The sequence below is a fragment of the Cajanus cajan genome, chromosome 11 (assembly GCF_000230855.2).
Source record: "Cajanus cajan strain Asha chromosome 11, NIPB_CcT2T_4, whole genome shotgun sequence".
Classification (NCBI taxonomy): domain Eukaryota; kingdom Viridiplantae; phylum Streptophyta; class Magnoliopsida; order Fabales; family Fabaceae; genus Cajanus; species Cajanus cajan.
Window position 1 is genome coordinate 46782744 of NC_138527.1, and position 19265 is coordinate 46802008.

General features: G+C 31.8%; 1 protein-coding gene across 1 annotated transcript; it reads right to left on the bottom strand.

The window, feature by feature from the left end:
- Window positions 1-16699: 16699 nt before the first annotated feature.
- Window positions 16700-18915, bottom strand: LOC109797099 (uncharacterized). Its single transcript, XM_020357015.3, has 4 exons — window positions 18612-18915; window positions 18281-18541; window positions 17436-17595; window positions 16700-17079 (listed from the first exon to the last, which is right to left on the bottom strand). Exons 1-4 carry the CDS (start codon window positions 18825-18827, stop codon window positions 16901-16903), a joined length of 816 nt encoding a protein of 271 aa, XP_020212604.1. The 5' UTR covers window positions 18828-18915; the 3' UTR covers window positions 16700-16900.
- Window positions 18916-19265: the final 350 nt, after the last annotated feature.

The window sequence follows — 19265 nt, forward strand, 5'->3', positions numbered from 1 at the left end:
TCTAAACTATGATATAGTTGACGATGATATTAAACTTTCATAATTTAAGTGACGACATCCGAGAAATCATCTTGTAAGGATTGATATCCCATTGGGTTGATGACCTAACATGTGTAAAAAGGTCATGTTGGTTCGATAAGATTAAATCACTTAAATTATTCACCTTTGTCGTAGGAGATCTCTACAAGTGAATGTGTGATGACACATTAATTGAGGTATGGTGCATATGATGTAATGATTTAGGTGTTGTTCATATGTTGTATGATTAGATTATTGAATGGCGTGGTGAAAATTGATATGTTGTGACATGAATGAGGTGTTTACCTTTGTAAAATGTTGAATGTCACATTGAGGTAATTGTTGTGATGATATGTTGTATACCATGAGTTCTTCTATTGTATGATTTACATTGGGGTTGGTAGTATAATTGTTTTGCTTTTATACTTGTTGTACGTTTTTCCTTTTATACCTTAACTTATCCTTGCATATTTTCATAGTGGTTGAATTGTAATGATCATGTTTATATGGGAACAGGTAGGGAAAAGTTGGATGCTAATGACTTATGGAGCCATGTTGTTGGTGGGTGGTTTAGTGCTGCTATTAGTGATAGTGTGTATAGTTTTGTTATAGTTGTTTGACCGATAACTTAGGATCATATGTTATAGTTTTGGATTACTGTACATACATATTTCGGATTTAGGGTTATGTACTTGTAAAGTTTTTTAGTTGCTTTTGCATAACTTTATTGCATATATATATATATATATATATATATATATATATATATATGTGTGTGTGTGTGTGTGTGTGTGTGTGTATAGTGTACTATGATATTTTTTCAAGATCTATAATTATGTGAACCTTAAGCAAATGTTATATTTTCCATTGTTAGTAGTCGATTTTAAGTGTAGAGATAATGGTAAGCCATTACAAAATACGTCGTAAATAATCATTTTTTAGTTTATACTTTTAATAGATCGTTATACCTTTTTTTTTTATTAAGAAAAGAAGAATAAAGTTGTACCGTCCCGGTCAGAATCCGATCCAACCCATCTACATGGGTGCACTCGGTTAGAATCCGACCTGTCTGCTCTGCAGGAGTAACTCGGCCAAAATCCGATCTAACTCTCCCACATAGATACTGTTCCGATATCAGGGATAAAATCCCATCTTTAATGACAAGATATGCTCCAAATATTAACGGTTAAGGAAATCCCTTGATCCTCGGGGCCCAAGTAGCCCATGAACGACGTACCATAAAACCCAAAACCCTAGAGATGAGAGGACAGATTACACTTTTCGAATGCTCTGGCTTTGCGGCTTGATCTAGGAAAAACCCTAGCGCATCCCGTGACCGGAACATTTTGGCGCCCACCGTGGGGCTACGGTAAAACTCTTCCTACGCCCCAAGTCACAGGAAAAAACCTACACTCTACTATGGCGAGAGGCGGCACATCCAACCACGACCCACAACACCCTACCATGGAGGAGATGATGGCATTGATCAATGGCTTGAGAGAGGAGAGCGACCCTGAGAGAGAGAAGGAGAGGAAGTTTCCCGCACAAAAACAGAGTGGGTACTGTGTTTTAATCGGTGTGAACTCGTTCACCGTTGGATCGCGCTGATTTTTGGACTGTAGGTTCCAGAAGTGTGGTTCTTCATTATGACCGTTCGGATTATTAACCGGAGGCCTGGTTTGGGAGAAAAAAACTTCGTATCAGTAGGTGAAAGTGTTCTAGCGCAAAACAGGACTGGTACTGTGTTTTAATCGGTGTGAAGTCGTTCACCGTTGGATCGGGCTGATTTTTGGAATATAGGTTCAGGAAGTGAGGTTCTTCATTCTGACCGATCGGATCGTCAATCTAAGGTCCGGTTTGTCAAAGAACAGCTTCGTATCAGCAGTTGGAACCGTTTGACGGGAAACAGGATCCTAGTCAACATCTAATGGACTTTCGTGCCCAGATGTTAATTCGTGGAGGAAGCATGGGAGTCTGCTGCGAGGGTTTTATGCTACAAAGGTTTTTTAACGAGGTAACATCAAATAATAAAAATCATTATTTTCAAATTATTTTCAAATTGGTTCTGACTTGTAGGCAAACTCGTGATTGTCGGCAAAAGTCCGGCTGGGCGAGTATAAATAACTCGAAGAACTCGTGATTGTCGGCAACAGTCCGGCTGGGCGAGTATAAATAACTCGTTTTGTGAAAAAACTCGACCTTGATCGGTTAGATTCCGACTTGGCGAGTACTCGTGATTGTCGGCAACAGTCCGGCTGGGCGAGTATAAATAACTCGTTTTGTGAAAAAACTCGACCTTGATCGGTTAGATTCCGACGTGGCGAGTACTCGTGATTGTCGGCAACAGTCCGGCTGGGCGAGTATAAATAACTCGTTTTGTGAAAAAACTCGACCTTGATCGGTTAGATTCCGACTTGGCGAGTACTCGTGATTGTCGGCAATAGTCCGGCTGGGCGAGTATAAATAACTCGTTTTGTGAAAAAACTCGACCTTGATCGGTTAGATTCCGACTTGGCGAGTATAAATAACCCAGAACGTGTAGTTCAAATGAATCAGTGACAACAACGAATCAGGGCTTAATTGTAGGTTCAAATTACCACGACTACGGCTCAAAGTTTCTATAACACGAACTGCTTTAGAAGTACTCCTAATTTGAAAATACTGATCGACCACCGATTGCAAATCATCTCAATCCACAGGCGGAGACTCGCAATTCGCTTCAGTTTCCACAAGATCAAGCTAAACATCAATCTTGGCCCCCTCACATGATTAGGGTGGTATATCGGAACTGGTAGTTCAATCAATACATTCAGAGTGATTCTCACAAGATGATTCTCATATCTTTCCTACTTCAGAGGTACCACAAGTTCCTTACTTAGTTCAGTTTCTGATGTTACCAGTTGGTATTTGAACGACTAGATATGGTCGGTATTTGGACGACTAGTGATTTTCACCTGTGTTTTAAATTTAAGTAAATTTTTGGAGTCACTAGTCGGTATTTGAACGACTAGATATGGTCGGTATTTGGACGACTAGTGATTTTCACCTGTGTTTTAAATTTAAGTAAATTTTTGGAGTCACTAGTCGGTATTTGAACGACTAGATATGGTCGGTATTTGGACGACTAGTGATTTTCACCTGTGTTTTAAATTTAAGTAAATTTTTGGAGTCACTAGTCGGTATTTGAACGACTAGATATGGTCGGTATTTGGACGACTAGTGATTTTCACCTGTGTTTTAAATTTAAGTAAATTTTTGGAGTTACTAGACGGTATTGGGACGACTAGACGGACTAGATATGGTCGGTATTTGGACGACTAGTGATTTTCACCTGTGCTTTAAATTTAAGTAAATTTTTGGCGTTACTAGTCGGTATTGGGACGACTAAACGGACTAGATATGGTCGGTATTTGGACGACTAGTGATTTTCACCTGTGCTTTAAATTTAAGTAAATTTTTGGCGTTACTAGTCGGTATTGGGACGATTAAGTGCATTGCCACATTCGCATGATCAAATGGGAAGTACAGGAAAGTAGTTAATGCAACAAGACATATGAGCAATGAAAAAGAAGCTAATTCTTGAAATATCGACAGGAAATTCATCATTGGGAAATTTCCCTTGTTCGCTATGTAAACCGGTTTTTGGCCGACTTTGAGGTCCCTTCTTTAATCGGTAATTGGCCGAGTGGTTCTCCTCAAATTAATTTTAACTTGGAAAAATTTTCCTTTCTTTTGAATCGGTATTTGGCCGAGTGGTTTTCTTCAAATTAAGTTTCACTTGGAAAACTTTTCCTTCTTTAGTCGGTATTTGGACGACTATATATTTTCATATGCACTTTATATTTAATTAAATTTTTGGCGCTACTAGTCGGTATTTGGACGACTAGATATTTTCATATTCTTGTTAGATAAATAAATCTTTGGTGTTACCTAATCGGTATTCGAACGACTAGAAGGTTTCGTATTTGGTACTTGGACGACTAAATGTTTTCAAAAAGTGCTCCAAACTTGGTTAAAATTTTTGGTGTTATTAGTCGGGAGAGTTAGATCGGATTTTGGGCGACTTGTTCTCAACTCGGCCGGAATCCGCTTTGACTCTACTTATTTCTGATATGGTTCGTAAGAGCCAAGCCAGAAGCCCTCTCGCCTTATAGACTCAGGGCTGGAAGGCAAGTGTACCGTCTAGGTAAAAATCCGACTAGTGTACCGTTTAGGTAAAAATCTGACTTGACCTTCTGCTCGGCTAATACCTGACTAGGTTACCAAGCTACAAGCCTTTTCGCCTTATAGGCTCAAGGCTGGAAGGCAAGTGTACCGTCCCGGTCAGAATCCGATCCAACCCATCTACATGGGTGCACTCGGTTAGAATCTGACCTGTCTGCTCTGCAGGAGTAACTTGGCCAAAATCCGATCTAACTCTCCCACATAGATACTGTTCCGATATCAGGGATAAAATCCCATCTTTAATGACAAGATATGCTCCAAATATTAACGGTTAAGGAAATCCCTTGATCCTCGGGGCCCAAGTAGCCCATGAACGACGTACCATAAAACCCAAAACCCTAGAGATGAGAGGGCAGATTACACTTTTTGAATGCTCTGGCTTTGAGGCGACCTAGGCAGAAAACCCTAGCGCACCCCGTGGCCGGAACAAAAGTAAACGTTCATATTTTTTTAAAGTAATTATCAATAACTATTCATTTAATTTATCTTATTTTATTTTATTTATAATTTTTAAAAATTAAAAAGCATGAAGTGTTATTTTCCTACTAGAAAAAAGATAATGACACTTTATTCCTTGAAATAAATATTAATCAAACTTAACATTATTAATTAAATTAGAACCATTCATATAAGCTAATTCATGTATTTTGCATAATGAATTTATTGATTTTTTATTATAATAATTTTCAAAGTGATATTTTCAATGACTTGTATCAATAATTTACTCTACTAAATTATGACTTGTAAATTATGACTTTTATAATAATTTATTGAAGTTAAAAATATTTATCTTAAAAAATATCAATATATAATTTTCATCGTAGATCTAAAATATATTGTATTAATTTTAATTTTAATTTTAATACAATTTGAATGTAAAAAATGATTTTTGTAAATTTTAATTATGTAAACAAATATATTTATCCTATATATTACATAAGTTAAAATATTAATTTTAAAGATGTTTGATTTTTTAAAAATTAAAACAGAAAAAAAGTTAAAAAAAAATATTTTTAAGCATAAAGAAAGGTGCCGTAATCAAAGTTGCGGGCGTGTATGGTTGCTGACTAATTAACTGGCATGCACAATGGAAATGCCCGACGCATCCTTCTTTTTATAGTTTGTGTCATCCTCATGCATGGACTTGCAACTTGGACTTCCATTACAAAATTACTTCGGTTCAAAGTTTGATGAGACCAGCTTATTCACGGTTTGAAATTTTCAAAAAATTTAACGTCTCATCCAATCCATTTTATATATTCCACTTGATTAACCCAACTATATTTATAAGATAAGTTCAACTTGCACCCAAAAAAAAAAATCAGTTCAATTTTGGAAAAACGGATTGGATTCTCTTCAAATGGATTATTTTATACTCTCATGAATCTCTGGTGAAAAAAAAAACTGAGTCAAAATGGTTTATAAAAATATTTTGATTAATCAAATTATTTTTACAAAATGAATCGATTTGAATTTTTTCATACAGTTCGATTTTTAGATTTGAGTTGAATCGAATGTTATTCACACCCTTCAGTAATAGAATTGGACAAAAAGTCAACGCGTTTTCAAATTTTCAGTCAGTATTTTAACTTTTATAAGTGATACTAGTAAAAGATATAATAATAATATTATTAATATTTATTAAACATCACATTAAAGACGTGCTAAATATTATAACAATTAATACTAATATTTAAATGAAAAAACTCTTTTACTTTACATACCACTGTTATTAAAATATTAATTAATATTTATGATTAATACGGCTTAGTGAACAGAGAATTGAGATAATTACATTGAGATTTAAAATTAATTTTCATATTTATAATCGTATTTTTCCATTGATAAAAGGTAAATCGTGAACTTTCTATCTCGTCTTCTTTCGCCTTTGAAACGATGACGTTTGGTTCTTTAATTTATTTGTTTTTTCTAGTGATGCCTCCAAATTCCATATCAATAGCACTTGATTGTGCTTTTTTTTTTTAATCTACTTTTGCTCATCCTTATAGTTTCACTTTTGCTACTCTTGTTTATCGATTTCTATACCATTTTGGATTAATTTCAAGATGAATTTGTTGAGAAATATCAAGTATCATAATTATTACTCAAGTTTTTTTGTCTTGTAGGATTAAGACTATAGAACAAATGTACTATCTTGAATAAATTTTGAGATAATTTTGTCAAGAAACTTTAAGTGAGATCTTTGGTCAAACAGGTTGAAGGCTGAGCCGATAGAGAATATCAAAGGATCAAAAATATACCAACTCCCTAATATAAACTAATTCCCTAAAGGTATTAAAATAAATTCGTTTTAGAGGATTGTATCTAGAATAAAATCTTATAAAATCTCAAACCCTAGGAAGACATATAAAATAAATCTTAAATGTCCTCTAGATCGAAATAATTTTTTTTAATAAAGAGGTATAATATCTTCTTACAAGTCAATTTATATAAAAATAAAATAATATTTTTTATTATGATTTTATATTTAAAATCATGATCGAATCTCAATTCTTATTTAAATAATATAAGTATTAAATCATTTCAACTAACAATTTTTAGTTTTTATTATTGATTTAAAGTATTTATACATTTTTTAATTTTAATTAGTCATTTTCAAAACTTCAAAAATTTATCCCTTCCAAAAAATAGGGTAAAAGTGATAAACATGATTAAAAAAAAAGGAATGTTGATACTATGATGTATATTCTTTTGTTATCTTCAAAGTTAAATATAAGTTCTGAAAAGATGTTTTATTTACATTTTGTTTTAAGCTGTGAAAATTTAAGCTACACTAAGCCAATCAAGTCGAATTAGTCGTACATGAAAGTGTTGTGTTAGTTCTCACTATTCGTAATAATATACTAATATTACATGCCTACATTCAGTTAGAAGTTAAGAGTATGTTATATTAGTTATACAAATTTCAACAGTATTATAAATACGGTTTAATTTTTAATTTTCTGTCGTTATTTTAATTTGATGGTATCATATCTTCAAACATGCCTCTGTCATAACAATAATTGTACAGGTTGAGGCAACAATGAAGCAGTGATGAACATTCAATAAGAGCACAACGGGAATAATATGATTGGAATTGAGAGCATTTTCATATACGAGGGTTAGTAAAGACTTCGGTTATGAAGAATGAGACTTAATTTACTCCAGATCACAGTGAGCTCCCTCTCGCAATCAATCTATCATGGAAAAAAAAAAACAATACAATGGGATTCCTGTTGAAAGACAAATTATATCATTCAAAGACAATATTTTAGGAGACAAACTCGTCATCTCCCAAGCGGACATCCATAATGGCTATGCAGTTCTATTGCGTATTAGTTCTTGTTGGAAAAAAAAAATTCACTCTTTAATATATCATAATGATAAATAAAAAAAAGCTCATTAAAAATAATATAATAAATAGATAAAAAATTATAATTAATTTAACATAATTTGGTCTTTTATGTTTATGTATATTTATTATCTTAAAATGTATTAAATGTGTAAGACCCACTTTCTCTCTTTCTCCTCTTTTTCTTTTTCCCCCCAAACCCTCACGCTCTCTTTTTCCCATTTGCGCTTCTCCTCCATTTGCTGTCTCTAGGTGGTGGTGCGGAGTAGCTTCTTGGGAGGTGCTGATCATAGAGAGCAAGAGGTAGGAGAGCTGATTTCTTATCCGAGAGCTGAGTCCCCAAGCTTGTTCTTCCTCTTTGTTCAAGCTCCCTTTCGTTCTTCTCCTTCATTCAAGTTTCCGAAGCTCGGATTTCTTCAAAGCGAGGTAAGGGAAGCTAGTCCTTAGGGTTTTGTGTGGTTGAAAATGAGTTATATGAACTCTTGTGGCTGATGATGAGTGATTATAATTGCTGTGTTGCTGGAAATTTGGGGTTCTTGGAGTGTTGAGGGTTTAAGTCAAAAACTTGGATTTTTGCTTGATTTGTTGTTGCATGCACATAAAGTTGGTATCTTTGAACTCCTTGATGAAAATGTGGCACTTTGAACCGTTTGCATGTGAGTTTTCTGTGAAATTTTGCAGGTTTTGGAAATTTTTCGAACTTGGGAGAGTTACTGATGAGTTCGCGCTGAGCGCTGTTCGTCGCGCCGGGCGCGTGACCACCAGGAGACTCTGTTTAGGCAAGTCCGCCGGGCGCAAGGCTGTGTGCGCTGGGCGAGCTTGCAAATGGGGGTCTCTGGTTAGCCCGCGCCGGGCGTGACTCGAGCTGCGCTGGGCGCGATATCAAGAGTAACATGTTTTTGGGATACTTGGACTGCGCTAGGCGCACTTTTGGACTCGCTGGGCGCGGAGGCTCCTTGGGAGTCTCTGCCAAGGGCACGCCTTAGGCTCCGCTGGGCGCACGAGACTCCTTGAGTCTCTGCCAGACAGGCGCTAGGCGCAATTTGGAATTGCGCCAGGCGCGGGAGAGCCTTGGTGCTCTCGGGTTGAGTCGCGCTGGGCGCAACCTCGAGTGCGCCGGGCGCGCAAGGAAAATGATGATCTATAGGACATTGACTGTTGAGTTGTGCCGAAATTGTTAATCAAGGATGTGATATGCTGAACCAAGCGAATTTGATGAATATGTTGTGATGATTAGGGGATTAAGCTGAGATAAATATGTTAGTTGTATTAGAGGTGTATTGTTGAGCTGGAATCAATGGATTAATAAGAGAAATTATATAGTATAGCGGCATTATAGACCGTTGGGCTGAATTGTAGAAAGTAATAATTTTGTTGAATTGTTGTGCTGTGTTGTGCTGTACTGGGCTGAGATATGCTGGGTTGGGTGATATTATAGCCGCTAAGTCGGTGCTGTTGTTAGCCACACATGTGGTGCTGATTCTAACCGCTAAGGCGGTGCTGTTGTTGCCGCTAAGTCGGTGCCGTTATAGCCACTAGAGTGGTGCTGTTGTTGCCGCTAAGTCGGTGCCGTTATAGCCACTAGAGTGGTGCTGTTGTTGCCGCTAAGTCGGTGCCGTTATAGCCACTAGAGTGGTGCTGTTGTTGCCGCTTTGCGGTGCCGTTATAGCCACTAGAGTGGTGCTGTTGTTGCTGCTAAGCAGTGCTGATATTGCCGCATTGCGGTGCTGATATTGTTGAGCGGTATAAGCTGTACAAGTGTGCTGATAACTGTATCTGTTGTTAATTATATTGCCAATTATATAATTGTATGATGAATTTTAATTTCACTAGCTTACCCTTCTGTTGTTTTCCATGTTTTTGGACTGCGATGATCATACTATGTATGGGAGCAGGGCAGGAATAGAGGTGCGTCTTGTGGTGAGGTTGGTGGACCTTGCAGCTGTTTTGCTTGGCGATGTGTTGTTTTGCTTGTGGCTACGTGGGATAGTAGCATTTGGTTGTATTTTTCTTTAGTACACTTTAACTCTAGTCAGATTGGAATCTTGTATATCTATATATATTCTAGATCCTATATTCATATACTTGTTTTATCTGTCTGGTGTTTCGAGTGTGCTATGCCGGGCGTAGTGACCAGTCGGGTCGTTACAAAATGTATGTTTCTGATAATTTTTCCTTCAAGATTTGTAGGTAAAACTTGAAAATTTCTCCTTAAAGACTTTATGAATGAAACTTGAAAATTTTCCTCACAAATTTTATGAATTAAACTTAGAAATTTCTCTTACAAATCTTTAATGAAACTTGAAAATCCTCTTTCATATAACATATTCTCTCATTTAAGATAGGGACTCCCCTTGTATGAATGATTTTTTTCATTCGAAGAACATTTATTTATTTACTTAATATTCTAATGTTAAAAAAGAAAATAAAACTATAAAATAAATACATTACATTTTAATTTTAAATAATTTTTTAAAAGAATCAATATTTTTTAAAATCTAAATAATATTTTAAAGATTTAAAGTTAAAATTTTGAATTGCTTTTATTCTGAATTTCAGAATTCAGTAGTAAATCATTATATGCGAGTTCATCTTGTGTTGGTAAATGAACGTTCTTTCTTAATGAAAGTTTGTTATTTAGATTATTTTCTTAAAAAAAAAAAAAAAGAAGAAGAAGAATTTTTTTACTTTTTGTTTAATAAATTCAGAAAAACACAAGACTTTTAAGAATACGATGGTATGCATAACTATATGCGAAGAAAAATATTTTAACTCTTAAATAATAGATAAAATATTTAGAAATATAAACTTAATTATGAAAAAAAATGTACTTTTAATTCTGCCAATACTTAAAAAAAATTATGTAATATACACTTTTGAGTGCACAAAGTTTAATAATTATATAACAGTTTATAATTATTAAATTTTTATTAAACTTTTTGTTGTAATTATCAATATTTTTACACTTCAGTAATTTTATATATATTTAATGATAAATAGTTTTTTATTATAACTGTGTTTTTATGTAATATTTTATTATTTTTTAAAGCAAAATATTTTGTACTAATATTTTAATTTGTGCATTACATTAAATAAACATTAATTTTTGTATAAATAAATTAATAATAATATATTTTTTTAGTATGTAAATTATATAAATAAATAACATATTTTAATTTTTTTAAAAAAATTTCTACTAAATTATATTTTGGGTTCTTTATCTTATTTATAAGATTTATTTTAGTTGTTTATCCTTTAAAATACTCATTCTAATATTTTATTTTCTAAATTTGGATTAATTTGATTATTTTTAAATATAATAATTTTCAATTTCGCAATATGTATGTCATTAAAGAAGGAAATAAATAAACTTACAAATCAAAGTAAAAATTGTGGTTTTATTATGTATCCTTATGGTAAGAAAGGGTGAAAGTTGTTCGACTTAAAGACACGAGAGATCTTTGTTTTTTATGATGTTAAATTTTAAGTGAGTATACTCTTTTGCTAGTGATAATACACCCAAAAAACAAAGGTAACTAAAAATATTGGGATAACTAGAATTTCACCTTAAAAAATAAGGGAGGAAAATAGACAATACAAGAAAAATTATAAATATTTTTAAATCTTTCTCTTTATAAATTTGCTACACAAATACTGCACTAGTTAAAATAATTCCAATATTTTTTTAATCAACATTTTTACAATAATAATGTTATAAAATTATTTTAAAATATAAAAATAAAAAAGACATAATTAAGTATGCCGAAAAAAAAGAAGAAATATAATTAAACATTAGTTAAGATCTCATTCTCAACTATTTGATGAACTTTTTTATATATTAAACATATAAGATTTATCAACAGAAGATTGATTATATTAAATGAGAAAAAAAATATTATCAAAAAATTATAACAACTAAATTGGAAGTAAATTTTTGAATATTTAAATTATTTTCTCATTCAAATTTCATTTATATATCAAGTAATGCAACATGTATTAATTGTTCATATAATATTGACCTTTTTTCTTTTTCATGGTAGTATTGAAATGAAGTATATATATGAGGCTTTTGCCTTATACTAATACATGTTGATGTATATATTAATGAGTTAATCAAATTATTTGTCTAAAAGTATAATAATTTTTTTTTTCTTTATGTATAATGTTCCTAACCTATCATTGTTATACAAATACAAAATAAATATAAAAAAATCACAGTCCATACTTTGTGTGTAATTTTTAAAATTACAAAGAGAGTATTCATAGTAAAATTATATAACTAATTTTACGTAAAAAGACCGTTCATACTTGTGTGTATTTTTAAAAATAAATAACAAGAAGCTGTTAATAATAAGATTTTAATCAGATGTAATTACAAGGATAATTTGAGAATAGTCATAGAAATAAAATTGTAAATATATATATATATATATATATATATATATATATATATATATATATATATATATATATATAGGGAAGTGAGAGGAATTTATTATGAGAGGGTGAGAGGGTTAAAATATAACCCTTAGATTAATTTTCTCTCACTTGATTAAATCTCAAATTTTCTCTCACTTGATTAATCTAAGGGTTATATTTTAACCCTTTCACCCTCTCATAATAAATTCTTCTCACTTGATATGCTTCATATATATATATATATATATGAGTTAATCATTCATACACTGTCAGTGTAAAGTTTTTTATACTAACAACCAATCATATCTTTTAAATTATTTTATTTTATTTTATTAAATAAGCAACTGATATGACACTATTAAAAGATATGATTGGTTAGCAGTATAAATTTTTTTTTATACTATCAGTATATAAATGATTAACTATATATATAAATAATATAATGTCATTTATTAATAGTTAATTTAAACGGGTTGTACATGCGTAATAAATTAATAATTTATTGCACCAAACCAATCGCGTATCTCACCATCTCAAACCCTACTGTGAAAGTTGGGTGCATGTGTGGAAAGTGAACATCAGATTGATGCTCTCGGATTTCATATTACAATTTATAATATTCGTTTGCTGCTATAAATTGTCAAAGGAATAAAGGATCTCAAAATTGAGACATAAGCTGATAAAATGCCATCAAATCCTACTTTAAAGTAGAAAATAAATCCCTTTGACAAGATGTATACCATTTTTCATCCTTCAAATAACTGTTATAGGTGGCGTTGGTTGACATAAAAATCAACACAATTAAGGAACCAGGAACTTGTCCAGGACATTTGCTGTAAGTCACATGAAGAAAAATTCTAATGGTGCGTTTTGGGAGGTGAGTTTGTAGATAATGATTAAAAAAAAAAGATAGATTATTAAAGAATTTTAAAAAATTATATGTGATTGGAGAAGAGAATTTAAGTGAAATTAAAAGAATATTGTAGTGGAGTGTTATTAGATTTAAGTTTATCCTCTTATAATTGAATTTGTGTGAAATTTTAATTTCCTTTTAATTATCATCTAATTCACTTTATTAAACAAGTCAAATTTCACTCTATTTTTATATATTTTTTTATCAAATTTATTTTCACCTATTTTTTTCTATTCTCCTCAATTCATCCCTCCTCAAACAAACCACAAATGTTTAATTACCAATTCTCCAGAATGGTAAAATTGAAATTTAATATTCCCATCTATTCTTTATATAAAAATAATTTAAGTGTATTTTTTTTTCAGACTCAAATATCATCCTTCAAAAAAAAACTTTTGATACCAAAATTTAAAAATGAAAACTAGACAAGAAATTTTACCTTAATTAATAATAATATTATTAAAAAATATTTTATTTAATTTGAATAATCATTTTATATTTTTATATCAATAAGGAAAATAAGTAAGATAATTTTATAGATTGTTTGATATGAATAAAAATTGGAAGAAATAAAGTTATTTTAAAAATGTATATAAAATATCACAAATGTCCCTAAAAAAAATAAATAAATAAAATGCATTTTTGACATTTAATATATACATCGTTATTCTTTCTCTTATTCCTTTTGAATTAAATATGTTTTTTTTTTAATTTTTAATTTTTATTTTTAATTCTTGAAAAAGATTATTGATTCTGAAATTTTTCTTCATAAATAAAAAAAATTGAGGTAAAAAAACAAATATGTTAACCAGAGAAAAAATACAAAGATCAAAAATGAAAATCGAAAGTTTAAATTTTTAAATTAATAAAAAAATATTCAAAAACTAAAAATAAAAATTGATACAAATTTAAGAACTAAATACATATATATATATATATATATATATATATATATATAATACTTTTTTTATCAACTCTTTCGCTGTTTTTTCTATTATTATTTTGGAAAGATTCATAAATTTGTATGTCCCACTTGAATTTTAATATTTCCTCCTCTAATTTAGAAACATCCTTCTTTTTTCTTTTACCTTTCCACCTTACCAAATTGATTGCTCAACAAAGTAGGTCGTATCACCCTCACGCAAGCGATCATTACAATGCTTCCTTGTTATAGTATGAGACTGTACTGGTACCCTCAACATATATGGTGGGTTGGGATAAGGTTACGAGACGACAACAATAAAGTTGTTTGGGGTTGTGAAGGACACGTACGCAGAATAAAACTTTGTTGGATAAGTTGGTGTGGGACTTACTAGTTGTTTAGGATAAGTATTTTTCGGGCCTTGGAGGTTTTGGAGGATGGTTTCATGATGAAGTTAGGAGTTGGAGAGCTGGATTTTTGGCAAGAACCAATGGGTCATGAAAGAGCCACTTGCATTTGTAATTCCCTGGGTTGATATTCATGACATGGGTCTTCGGGTTAGGATGTTTGGCATGGGCATTCTTGGAATCTTAGTTTACTATACTCGTTAGTTAACACTTAACACTCTTTATGAATGTACAAGTCTTTGTCTAACAGATTTTAGACCAAGCTATCCCAACGTGTAAAGTATTACCTCATCGTGGGTTGCCCAAGGTGTAATGGATCTGATGAAACTAAGGAACATTGTCTATTCTCTTGTCCTAAGAGCTTGACGGTTTGGCAACGTTTGAGGTTGGTCTCTGGGAGGGATGGTTCTCTTAGAGTTCATTGGGTGGTTTGGTTGGAGCAGTAGGGGCGTTGGGTGGGTGTATTGTTCTTCATTATCCTTTGACAGATTGGTGTAGCCGGAATCTATTGGTGTTTGAATAGCGTCGCATGGAATTGGTCACACTGTGTAGGGACATTAATTGTGGGTTCCTTCCTGTTTGGTTTCATGGGGCGCTTGCATAATTCATCTTAGGTATGTGAGACATGCGTATTACATGCAAAGGTGTTGGTGTTGTTGCATGGGCTGCATTTGTGTTGGGAGAAAGGTTTTTTTCGAAGGATCCATTATTGTTTCGATTTGCTTAATTTGGTTAATTTTCTGAATCAAAACCATCCAATGAGTTAGTGGAAATTTAGAGTCTTTTAAATAGAAGTTGATATTTCTCTCTATCACATATTCTTTGGAAAGGTAATGTGTGCAAATGTCAACAGGACTTTACGATTTTAGTAATTGGTTGACTTGTTTGTGGGTTTAATTAGTTTTTGAGTTTGTTTATATTTTTTTTCCACTTCATGGAATTTTTTTTATTATTAGGTTGATAGAGTTTCGTATAAAATAACGGTCAAATATATTTTTAAACCTAAAATAAATTTTGAAATAAAATATATTTTAAACTAATAATAAATTAAGAGTCTTAAAATAAATATGATTTGGACACAGACAACTCAAGATCTTGTTTATTATTTTATTTTTACACATACATGACACAAGTTAAGATTTTATTTATTCATTTATTTTTACAATTAAAATATAAATTAATTATTCCAATAGTTCAATGATTTTAATTATAAAAATAATTAAATAATAGATTTACACATTGAATTAAAAATATAATTTAATTATTAAATTTTTATTTAACATTCTTTGTTATTTATTAATTTTTATATATTATCTTAATTAAAATATAATTAATTACTTAATATATAATTTCTTTAAAGTATAAAATATATTAAAATTATAAAAAAAGGCAATTTTTTCGTAATTTACCGGAGTATGATAAAATTTTAGATTTGACACGTATGATTCTGCAAATCAATCATGAAACCAGCAATAAAATCAGACAAATGCAAACAAAACCATTGTAATCAGACAAACGCGTTTGATGGGCCGACCTTGAAAAACTAATTGGGTTGTTTTCATAACCCGCCCAGCAATTCTTTGTTCTTTGCTGTCTAGAAAATTCAATATTTTTTTCATCAAAAAAGGAGTATCCAATATCTTTTTTATTTTTTATTTTTTATTTTTTATTTTTTATTTTTTGTAATTGGCTTTGCATAAATTTTTTCGAACCACGTTTGTATGGAAGACCATGCCCCATATACTCACAGTAATACAGTATCCTCTCAATAAGCAAAAGATCAATCTATTGCGATGTGGTCAAGTAATAAAATAGTCAGATAATTAGTCTATCTAATATTTGTTTTATAAATTTTGTCGTATCTGATTATTTTTTATATATTTATATTATTTTCATTTCATTTAAGTTAAATATATTTCTAATTAGTAAACAAACGTGTAAGTTAAAATTCATCATAATTTATAATATAAATGATTTTTTTAATATATTTTCTCTTTCTTGTAACTACATATAGTTATATATATATACATTTATATTTTATTTTATAACTGATTTTATAAAATTCTATGGATCAGATTTTATTTATTTATTTATTTATTTATAATTAATCCGTAGGAATGTAGCTTAACTATCAATATTTGATTTGTTCCTTTCCATATGAAGGCAACCGTCTTATGTATGAAGAATATGCAGAGCAAAAAAGAGATAAATTAGATTATGATATTTTGTGAAAGATAGGTTTAAGTTAGAAACCGAAGCAATATATAAGATACTTACAAAGTTTTGTTATACATTTTCAGCACAATTCAGGCACATACAATCAGTTAAAGAAGGAAGTTGTAATCAGATAAATCCTCGTTCGGCAAATACTTCGACGTATTTCGTTAGAAATATCTATCTAGAATCCTGGCCCCTAAAAGCAAGGTGCGAGACTTATTACGCAATAATCCGAATGTGATATGTTCTTTATATAACAATTTACACTAAAGAATGGTGTAATGCAATTATATAATGCTTGTCTGGCACTCAATCATGGTACATGGCTAAAGGAAAAAGGAGAATGCCAAAACTCGCACTATTTGATGTTGCCAGAAAGCTAGATTGAAAGTAAAAGACCAGGGAATTCACACATTGGAATCATACATTCAAGGCCATTTTGTGAACTCAAACACCTTGAACACAATGTCAATTCCAGTGGGAATCTGCCACACAAAGAGCAGAACGTTCACTGCATTCAGCGCGATGTGAAGATTTCTGGCTGTTTCATTTCCTTTTTGCATCGATGGTACTAGGGCTGCTGCCAGTGCCCATAAAACGGTAATACCTTGAAGGCAAAAATTGCACAACAGTTAACATTTTTTACCAACATATACACTGTATATATTATCTAGTCAAAGGTCGTCATGTGTGATAATTTTGTTGATTTTCACGGTAACTACTTTAAAAATCATAATAACGGGGATTTCTAATTAATTCACTTTATAAAAATTTCCATACTATAAGTCCATAAAAATTAAACTCAAAAATAATAATCCTCCCACTGGGAGAAAGATTCCAGCTACATTTTTGTTTAACCTGTTTAGAAAGCTACCACAAATGTTACCAAATTCGTTATATTGGATATTGTTTTATCTTTACCTTCTTTATTTTTGCTTCATCAAATGCAAAATTAATCTTTACCTGCTCCTGCAAATAAATGTGGACCGGGAAATAGCTTTCCTGTTCTAAGCCATGTGTTCACTCCCCCACCAATTGACTCAAGCACCCCAAATCCTAAAAGTATGGATCCTGCATTGAAGTGTCTATCCTTATAGGAACCTTTGATCAGATCTTTCCTTTCCTGAACATGAGTATCCAGTAAATTAGTTGCTCATCAGATTCAGAATTCAGCATTCCATGAGTAGCTCCATGCTTTTTACTGTTTTATTCACTACCATTATATATAAAGTCCAGCATCCAGAAAATAATGAAACAACCACAGATCAGGGGAAATTATAAAAAAATAAAATAAAAAATAAAAAATGTCACACAGCATGACACAATCTAAATTGCTCATGTAATGATATAAATTAGAGTATTAGTTTCTAAACCCTCTGAACCCAAAACCGATTACAATAAACTGTTCTAATTGGACATATGCAGATCATTATATTAGTTATCTACAGATTTAGCCAAGACAAAAGCTCAATAGTTTGGCTATGATAACTATAAATATTTATGGTAATTAGAATCAGAGGTAAACATGCTGGAAATTTTAGAAACTACCTCCACACTCCACAGAATCCGAGATTTCAATATACTCAAATACAACTATATATATAACCTCCTCCTAGGGTTAAGAGTAGGTTGGTTACACTTTGTGTGTGTTGAGGACATAGACCACTCGAGACTTTTCTAGGTGTTTTCCATACCATAATAGTTTCACAATTAGAAAAAATGTATTACAGTACATCACACCATCACATTCTTTCTATACAGAGAGAGACATACATTGTTTGAAATTTGAATATAGTTTGTGTACCTACCTCAGTGAGTTGCTGTATTTGGAGTTCAACCGGTGATGGTGGTGCTTCCACTGGATTCCCATCTGGGGTGACTGGGGTAGGTTTGACTTGTTTCTTGAGTTCATTGATATCATTCTGGATAGTCCTAACTCGCCGCCATTGCCACCCCAAATACCCTGCCCACAAAGTATAGAAGAAGAAAGCACCCATGACAATGGGGTGTATGAGAGCAAATGATCTTCCTTCCAATATCCCAAACTCTCCTCCAGCAGCAAGTGCATCCTGTGGCAATAACAGCTTTATGAGAAGAAAGCAATCATAAAGTATGAAAGAATGGAAGGTATGTGCATGCCTTGGGATCTAGTAAGAATGGAAATGTGATTGCTGAGAGGGAAAGAAAAGCAGGCTTGAGAGAATGGATGTTTTGATCTAAGAAGGGGAGCTTTTGTGGGTTAGGAGAATGTTTTGGTATGTTTAAGATGGAAGGAAGTGGAACAAGTTTTGAGGTTGATGGGCGTGGCTTGTTAGGAAGAATTGGAAGCTTTAGGAGAGTGAGTGTGACCGCCATGTGAGTTGTGAAGGAGTGAAGAAATTGTGCAGTGCAAGAGTGGGGTGAGGTTGGTTCAAGATCCTATTCCTACCCAGTAAAACTAAAAGATAAGGAACTTGTGCCTAAGATGTTACTCTCCGCTCACTGAGCTGTCTTCCAACTGTCCTTTTCTTCTAACTTCTAACCACTTTCTCATATCACAAAACAAAAACTTCAACCATTAAGATCATATACTTTAATCAACTTTTTTTTGTTATTTTTATAATACAATTATTTATTTTAACCATTAATTAATTATATGTATATTTTTTTCATTTTAATCTCTATCCTCTATTGTTATGGAAATTAAAAAATAAAAAGTCATGAATTTATAGGTAACCAAGTGTTTAAACTTTTAAGATTTATGTTCCAAAATGCTATTATTTATGTGGATACTTATACAACAGCAATGATACC